At 41.2% G+C, this 9535-nt stretch overlaps 1 protein-coding gene across 1 annotated transcript in view; it reads left to right on the forward strand.

Annotated features, from left to right (window-relative positions):
* The window catches only part of taok2b (TAO kinase 2b), a 41596-nt gene extending 34267 nt beyond the window's left edge, over nt 1–7329 (forward strand). The window contains exon 20 of the mRNA XM_049562668.1: nt 3050–7329. Coding sequence (XP_049418625.1) covers nt 3050–3985 — 936 coding nt within the window. The 3' untranslated portion in view covers nt 3986–7329. The remainder of the gene's footprint in view (nt 1–3049) is intronic.
* Nucleotides 7330–9535: the final 2206 nt, after the last annotated feature.

Raw genomic sequence — 9535 nt, forward strand, 5'->3', positions numbered from 1 at the left:
CTTGGCATTCTCTCCATGAGCTTCAAGAGGTAGTCACCTGAAATGGTTTCCACTTCACAGGTGTGCCTTATCAGGGTTAATTAGTGGAATTTCTTGCTTTATCAATGGGGTTGGGACCATCAGTTGTGTTGTGCAGAAGTCAGGTTAATACACAGCCGACAGCCCTATTGGACAACTGTTAAAATTCATATTATGGCAAGAACCAATCAGCTAACTAAAGAAAAACGAGTGGCCATCATTACTTTAAGAAATGAAGGTCAGTCAGTCCGGAAAATTGTAAAAACTTTAAATGTGTCCCCAAGTGGAGTCGCAAAAACCATCAAGCGCTACAACGAAACTGGCACACATGAGGACCGACCCAGGAAAGGAAGACCAAGAGTCACCTCTGCTTCTGAGGATAAGTTCATCCGAGTCACCAGCCTCAGAAATCACAAGTTAACAGCAGCTCAGATCAGAGACCAGATGAATGCCACACAGAGTTCTAGCAGCAGACCCATCTCTAGAACAACTGTTAAGAGGAGACTGCGCGAATCAGGCCTTCATGGTCAAATAGCTGCTAGGAAACCACTGCTAAGGAGAGGCAACAAGCAGAAGAGATTTGTTTGGGCCAAGAAACACAAGGAATGGACATTAGACCAGTGGAAATCTGTGCTTTGGTCTGATGAGTCCAAATTTGAGATCTTTGGTTCCAACCGCCGTGTCTTTGTGAGACGCAGAAAAGGTGAACGGATGGATTCCACATGCCTGGTTCCCACTGTGAAGCATGGAGGAGGAGGTGTGATGGTGTGGGGTGTTTTGCTGGTGACACTGTTGGGGATTTATTCAAAATTGAAGGCACACTGAACCAGCATGGCTACCACAGCATCCTGCAGCGACATGCCATCCCATCCGGTTTGCGTTTAGTTGGACGATCATTTATTTTTCAACAGGACAATGACCCCAAACACACCTCCAGGCTGTGTAAGGGCTATTTGACCAAGAAGGAGAGTGATGGAGTGCTGCGGCAGATGACCTGGCCTCCACAGTCACCGGACCTGAACCCAATCGAGATGGTTTGGGGTGAGCTGGACCGCAGAGTGAAGGCAAAGGGGCCAACAAGTGCTAAACACCTCTGGGAACTCCTTCAAGACTGTTGGAAACCATTTCAGGTGACTACCTCTTGAAGCTCATGGAGAGAATGCCAAGAGTGTGCAAAGCAGTAATCAGAGCAAAGGGTGGCTATTTTGAAGAAACTAGAATATAAAACATGTTTTCAGTTATTTCACCTTTTTTTGTTAAGTACATAACTCCACATGTGTTCATTCATAGTTTTGATGCCTTCAGTGAGAATCTACAATGTAAATAGTCATGAAAATAAAGAAAACGCATTGAATGAGAAGGTGTGTCCAAACTTTTGGCCTGTACTGTACATTTGGTAAACTTAGGCCTCATGTAGGGTACGGCCCAAAGTGTGGCTCCACCCTCTCTTCACAATCACTTCTGGCTCCAAAAAACAAGGTGGTGACAGACAAAATGCCAAATTCAGTGCTTTAAGACGGGAGTCAACAAACCAGTGGGTGATGTCATGGTGGCTACGTCCACTTCTTTTACATAGTCTGTTGTCACATCATACCAGAGGTGGGACCAAGTTGTTGTTTTGCAAGTCACAAGTAAGTCTCAAGTCTTTGCTCTCAAGTACCAAGTCAAGATAGGCATGTCCCCAATAACGTCCCAAGTCCTAAACTTGGTTATCCAAAGTCCTTAACTTCGAATCCTAAACAAGTCATAATGCGCTCTTTAACAAAGGTAATGTAATTTTTTAACAATTTGTTAAAACAAGCATGGCTGAACTTAATCATAAAAAATGTAGTGCTGACATTGAACTTTAATAGCATATAGCAATATTAACCAGTACCACAACAGAATGTATTTTGTATGTCTCTGCCCTGTCTTGCTCTATTGAACTAATCTCGTATCGGAAAAATGTCTTTAACCTTCTCTTCCCAAATTGGCTTGGATAGTGTTTTCAAGTCAAAAGGCTCCAGTCCAAGTGAAGTCACGAGTCCAAGTTAAATTCCAAGTCGAATTGCAAGTCTTTTTTGATTTTGTCGAGTCTTAAGTGATCAAATTTGTGGCCTTGAGTCTAAGTCATGTGACTCGAGTCCACACAATCACACGATCTTCGCTAGTGGAAGTATTATGCTTTACGGACTTGCCGTCCACCTTAGCTTAAAAGTTGAGATCAAAAGTTTATTCTTGCTTTTGGAAAAAGCAGCTGTCAAAAAACAATCCCGCCACAGTATATGTCCTGTAGCTTTCATCATCACCTGCCTCAGAAAAAAAATCTCTATCTACTGAGAAAAGATTGTGCGAATTGATTAAGAGCTCCAAAATGGCTTCTCATTTGTGGTGAGACTGTTTTTGTCAAGAATAAACTTTCAGTATTATGTTGAATTCATAATGACAACTTAGTTTTTCTGCGTGCTTCCAAGGTGAATGAAGAATCCAAAAACAGAGAACATTTTTGATGAATTAAAGCCATAGGAGTCCAGCGTTTCTCGACAGGAAAACTATATCAAAACATCCTTTTACAAACGCTCACACAACTCGTGCAGTATAATCCAAGTCTCATTTATCCAGTGGTAGTCTATGTTCAGGACTTCTCGAACAAACTGCCATTTCCAATGGGGAACTGAACTAACAATGAAACATATCTAGGCCCTCTTCAAGGCCAGACTCCATTGACAAAACCAGTAATTTTACCTCACTGAACACAGGAGCTTATTGTCTACCACTGCCTTGATCGATAGTTCGTTTGTTATTGCGTGACTTTGGTGAATCTGAACTAAAACTTTAAAACACCAAAGTCACACAATAACACAGACTAATTAACTGACCGAGGCAGTAAAGCTCCCTGTCACAGTGGGCTGTCTGTTTGAGAAGTACTGAGCATACAACTGAATAAATGAGACTTGGATTATACTGCACAAGTCTTTTGAGAGTTTGTAAGCAGCAAATATTTAAAAAAAAAAAAATACATTTTCTCATGTGTGTTCTGCTCTTTTCCTAGATCGAAGAAGAGATGCTGTCCCTGCAGAACGAGCGCTCCGAACGAATCCGCACCCTCCTGGAGCGGCAGGCCAGCGAGATCGAGTCCTTCGACTCTGAGAGCTTGCGTCTTGGCTTCAGCAACATGGCACTGACCGGCATCCCCAGTGAGGCCTACCCTATGCAGGGCTACGCCAATGTCCAGCCCCCCAGCTCCCGCTCTGCCGGCCACTGGAGCCACGGCATGCATCCGCAGAACGTGCCTCCGCAGCAGCACTCTCGCCGCAGCCACAACAGCAGCAGCAGCAGCGGCATTGGCAGCAGCGGAGCAGGGGACCGCAGAAGTGAGTCCTCCGCTTCCTCCCTGAGCATGGCCCTGGGCCTGAGCCGAGATGGGAGGGAGGTGCACCACTCATCCCGCTCCTCTGCCTCCTCTTCCTCCTCCTCCTCCTCCTCTTCCTCCCACCACCAACGCCACCACCTGCCCCAGCACTACCACCACCAGAGTACACCGCAGCTCTACCGCGAGCGAGAGCGGGATCGAGATCGAGAGAGGGAGCGGGAGAAGGAGAGGGAGCGGGAGTGGGCTGGAGTGCGAGGCTCCGGTGGCGACCTGGCCCACCCACACCCCCTGCCCTTCTCCCATCACCTGCCCTCACGCTCCTCCTCTCAGTCCCTGGCCATGTTACCTCCCCCACCGCCCGCCCCTCCCTCCATTTCCGGCCCGTCCTCTTCTTCCTCTTCCTCCTCCTCCTCTCAGGGAGGGATCTATGGTGGCGGCGGGCTGGGTGTGCGTGGTGCCCCCAGCTTGATGGCCCTGAGGAACAGCCCCCAGCCTCTGAGGAGGACGGCGTCCGGCGGGGGGCCTGGAGGAGCCGGTGGCAGCGACGGCGTCCTGAGCCGAAGCACCTCAGTCACTTCCCACATCTCTAACGGCTCCCACCTCTCCTACTCTTAGACGGCAGGGTGGCAGCGTGAAGGGTGGGAGCGATTTAGGAAGGTAGCTATCACAGGTTGCATCTCAATACTCTCAGCTTGCCACCTTGCCTTGTGTCCTTTCTTGGACTGCTCTCAGAGGATTTAGGGATATCACCCTTTCCTTTTTAACGCACAGTAAGGCAAAGAGATCAGAGGCAAAGAGAGGACAAACTGACACTATTGAGCTGCACCCTGCTCCTTTAGACTCAGGGTGGGTAGAGAAGTTTTCTCCCATTCTCACAGGTACAAAAGAGGGCGGGAGGAATGTAACCACCTGTAATACCACTGGATTAAGGTGATCTTAGATTTAAAAAAAGAGGAGGTTTGTGTTTAATGTTTTTATCTTTGTTACTGCTTGTATAAAAGTGAGACAGGAAGTGTGAAAGGAGGGATATTTTGCCCTTTTTTTTTCTCCCAGAGCTGCAGAGAGCGGGGACGGCAGCCATGTCTTCTTCTATGATGTTCTATGCTGGAATGGAGAAAGAGAGAGGACAGGGAGGAAGCAAAAAAAAAGGTGTTTTTTGCATTGTGTATGTACTTGTATGTAGTCTGTAGTGTCCAGATATATCTAGCAAGCACTTGTAACTGTGGCTCTAGAAAGGAAAAAAGGGGAGAATCACAAAAGATGGATGGAAAACACTTTTTATTGATTTGTTGATGTTTTGTTAATTTTTTTTGTATTAAGTGTTAAAAAAAAGACAAAAAAACACACACAAAAAAATAGTTGCTTGGAACGTCACCAATGCCTTTAAGGGGTTCTTAAAGGGATGTTGTGCCATCAAAATTTTTATTTGATGACTGCAAGATGATCTAAAAACAGAATGTTTGTAAAGGCAAGAGACTTAAAAAAAAATGCAGGTGGGATGAGGAGAAACATTTGTTTGGACGTGTACAAATCCAAAAGAAAAAAGAAAAAAAAAAAGCTTTCCGGCATCCATGACATATTGAGTATCTAAACAACATCGGTGTCTACGGGAGTCAATCCAATGCATGAGATAGATGTACAAAAAAACACAAAGGAAAAAAAAGAACATTTGTAAACATGACCAAACCACATTTGAAACGTACCGTACCTGTCCGAGTTTCACTGGCATCGAAGATCACGTGTCCCACATTTTTTTGATCTTTACTGTACATATTTATGGGAATATTAAAAACAAAAAACAAGTCATTGGTTTTATAGAGTAACAAAGATAACGATAGTAATTTTGATATATTCAAATGAGTATTGAATTCAAGATTTAGAGCGACAACTCCAACTGCATTTTCTATAGGTGTCAATATTACCATAACTAATCCTGATGTAATTGTTGTTGTAATCATGTTCACATTTTTCTCGCAAAGAAGAAAAGGGCCCACTTTTGACTGTAACAAAAAAAAAAATAGTTAAAAAAAACTGTTGTCAGGTATGGTGTGTGTTCAAGGTGTTAATGATTATTAATAAGAGATTATTGATAATCGTTAATGATTCATGTATGTGTGTCGAGCGGTAAAGTCTAGTTCTATTGCCACTTTTTTTTTTAAAAGACAAAACAATTTTAAAAAGACACTCCTGCAGCAGCAACACCCCCATGATGAACTCTGACCTCCTCCTCTGGACTCATAGGAAAACAAAAAAAAAAAAAAAAAAAAAAAAAAGATTTTACAATTGGGCACTGGAATGTAAATGCTGGTTTTTTATTTATTTGTTTTTAGAGTAGGAATAAGTTGCTCTCAAAAGGAAGCATGGACAAAAAGAGATGTGAAGAGAGACGTGCACAATCCTAGTTGATAAGCTTACTGCTGAGGGGCGCAGCATGCAACCGGTGTGTGTGGAGGAAGAGGAGAAGAAGAAGTGAGAGGACGTGCGTCGACTGAGCTGCTGTGAACGTGCACCCTCTTGTGCCGGCACAGCAGCAGTGACCGCAGCAGCCCGTCCTCACAGATTAAAGACACCAATCAGTGTTTCCTGGTGCACATGATGCTTCTGAAGGAAGATCAGATTTTTTGTTGTTGTTTTTTTTAATTTATTTTAATTGAGAAAAAAGAAGAAAAGATAATCACCCTGCTGTTTGTATGACTCAGAAACACCAGCTCAAGACAATTCCCTGTATAACCTACTACTTTATGCTCGGTTGGAATCTCAGTGCATGCATAAACTCCTTATATAAACTAAGACTGGTGGGTTTCTGGGACGGCCTTTGTGTTGGGGGGAACTCGGTGTGGTAGTGTTTTTAGACAGGTTGTTGTCAGTGTCAGAGGTTGTCGGCGAGAGCAGGGAGTCTTGGTTCCTGCGTCGTGCCTGGATGAAAGATGAAGACGAAGAAGCATCACAGGCTCATCTGTGTTTTGCAGAGTTTTCGGTGGGGGGGAGGGGAGGGGGGCTGAAATCCTTATTAAATATTCCAAATCAGGCTCTTCAAGGCTTGAGGAGGAGAGGGAAGAAGGGTCTTAACACATGTATTGGAAAAGAAATGGGGTGCTTTAAAAAGTAATTTAAAAAAAGATAATAAATTGATATTAACACATTAACTCGTCTTGATTTGATGTATTTTACTCAGATTATTACTGGTGTTTGTTACAGGGCAGCAACTCATCAGTTAATTGATTAGTTGATCGTCAGAAAATAAATCAGCAACTATCTGATAACTGATTAATCCTTTAAAGGTCCAGTGTATAGGATTTAGTGACATCTAGTGGAGAGTTTGCAGAACTGAAACTTTTGCTGTGTGCCAAGTGTGTAGGAGAACTACAGTGGCTGAATGTTCAACACACGCCATGTTAAAATCTGCCTGTTACGTGCATTGTCTTCTTTCAAGATACACTTCTGTTTTCACAGGAAATTCACCATTTACATACAGTCTCTTTCAAAATACATGCACTATGTCAGTACAACAACGCAAATTGATGTTTTTTTCTGTGGTTGGGTTAAAGAAAAAATATAAAGTTTTGGCTTTATAATCTGATGTGAACATCACTCTTCCAGGTCAAAGCTGGTGTTTGTTGAACCCATCCACCACCCCTTCCGCATGCCCTATTCAGTATTTCGCCACCTTAACTTTTGTTATTGTCCCGTCACGTTTCCCCCTGACGCCCCAAAGCACCATTAAACTATAACAGCAACTGGCCGTATCGTGCTGATGTTATAGGACGTTTTTTTCCATCAGGGTCTGACACCACAAGTCACTACCCAGGCACTGGATTTCGAACGACTTCAGAGTGAGACCAGGTTGTAATGATCTTATATAGAAACAGTATTTTGGTTTGTCCAAACAACATGGCAAACTCCGTGGGAGAGGACCCGCCAAGCCCCCAGGTCCAGCACCCAGCTATGAAGCCAAATTGACATAGTGGCCAAATGTGGAATTACAACTTCTGAGTTCATCACGTGATGGCACAGGGCCCAAAAAGACCTTTTCCCATAGACTTACACTGTGAAAGAGACGTCCGTAAATCGGTGGATACATTTTTGTGAGCATCACAGCCTTTCTTAAAATGACTCGTCCACCATTGGGATGTGATCCATTTGGTTCAACAGTTATAGAAGAGCTGCAATATTAAACCATTTTTATCTCCATTCAAGTTATCGGAGCATTTAACTGGAAGTTAGCCATTTGGCTGGCAGAAATCTCTAGTGCACCTGCTTTATCGGCTCCACAGTTTGGAAGATCCCAGTAATTTCACACCATGGTAAATGAGCTTTTTTGCCTTTATGGGCCACTAAGCATTGCTGTATCCCGTTCTCTTTTCTACATCCATGGGGCCTGCTCCATATGTATGTATAAAGGCTCAGTCTAAGGTGACGAAAACAATATGATCTTTATTTTCAGTTGATTAGAAACTACTGAAGACTTAGTTATGAATATTACATGCCATTTTTTGTCAACAGATGCTCCTAAATCCTACACAGTGGACCTTCAAGTCATTTTTAAGAAATAAAAATGCAAATCTCTGCTCCAGTTTCTCACATGTAAATATTAGCTGGATTTAGTTGATTTTAAACTTGAAGATCATCTGTTTTTTATGTTTGAATATGTCAACATGTGCTTTGGTACAACTTTTTAAATATTTTACTAAAATGTATGGACTTAATGATTGATAAATGAAAATAACTGACAGATTTATTGGTTAAAAAAAATCATTCATTTCTATATTCATGACTCCTGATTAAAATCATGTTGAGCAATGTTGAAATGCTATAGTTATAAAACACAAACAAAATTAATATGTAATACAGTGAAGAATCAGAAAACATGATCATTTAATAAAATATCTGCCCATTTTTAAAACTAAACATTTTAAAGCTTTTCATCAGTTGGAATAACTTTTGCCAGTGATCATTCAAAAAATAAACAATATCAACATTGTTTATAATCTTCCCAAATAAACATAATCCCATGAAATACAGTTAAAGTTTTTTTTATTATTTTTATTTTGACCTTCCGCAAAGGTACAGTTTTTTTTCCTTGAACCTCCCTGAGTGACTGGCGAAAATTCATGACCCTCCTCCACCATAAATTAGTTATTAGATATTTACCCATTGATGTTTTGAAGGTAAATGTTAAAAGTTGAAGACAAAATCCTGGAGATGAAAAAAGCCTCGATTTTTCACTGTTTTCATGTACACTGGTTAGTTCATGCAAACGCTTTATTTTTGGCCAAATTTTAAATAACATCTAACGGGGCGCCCAGTAGCTCAGTGGTTAGTTGGGGCGTCCCATGTTAAGAGGCACTGTCCCTACCGCAGCGTCTGTGTGTGTTAGACTCTGCCGCATGCATGCCCTCTTTCTCCCCCCTTCATGCTTAACCTGTCCTGTCAAATAAGGCAAAAGCCAAAAAAATAAAATAAATTTTTAAAAGTGAGACATTGAATAAAGTGATCTTAATGAAACTGCACTATTTAAAGCTTCTTCTTTTTTTCTGATGCAAGCATTTATCAAACATGACACGTCCAAGAACTGCCCAAAAATCTGAACAATAATAAAAAATAAAAATATAAAAAATAAAATAATAATAAAAATATAATGTATAATGATAAAATATATATATAAAAAAATTGAACGATAATTTTTCCAGTTTCTGGCTAATGATAAATGGTGTAATTTTAAAGAAAACATACCTTCACAAACCTGCATGATTTCTTAATAAATACATACAAAATACAAACATTTTAATTTGTATTCCCCTAAGCTGAAAACAAAAAACAAACAAACGTAAGTTTAATTTATAGTTGATAGTTGCACAATTAAAACACCAAAAAAAAAAAGGGTAAGGAAAAAGAATAATGCAATACAGTGCAGAATTTTCACAAAGTTATTAAAAACTCAAAAGTACATAAAGATAAAGAACAATACATAAAATAATACAAGTAATAACAAGTAACTAATAATAACAAACAAAATATGTTTGATTGCAACAACAATTCCTAATAACAAATCCCTCCCCAGTGCTTAAAAAAAATTATTTGGCATGCCTCCCCATTTTGCACCCCCAGTCAACCCCCTCATAAGTAATGAACAGTCCCTAATAATTTTGTTTATTAGTCCATTAC

This window comes from Epinephelus fuscoguttatus, linkage group LG20 (assembly GCF_011397635.1).
Source record: "Epinephelus fuscoguttatus linkage group LG20, E.fuscoguttatus.final_Chr_v1".
In the NCBI taxonomy this organism is placed as follows: Eukaryota; Metazoa; Chordata; class Actinopteri; order Perciformes; family Serranidae; genus Epinephelus; species Epinephelus fuscoguttatus.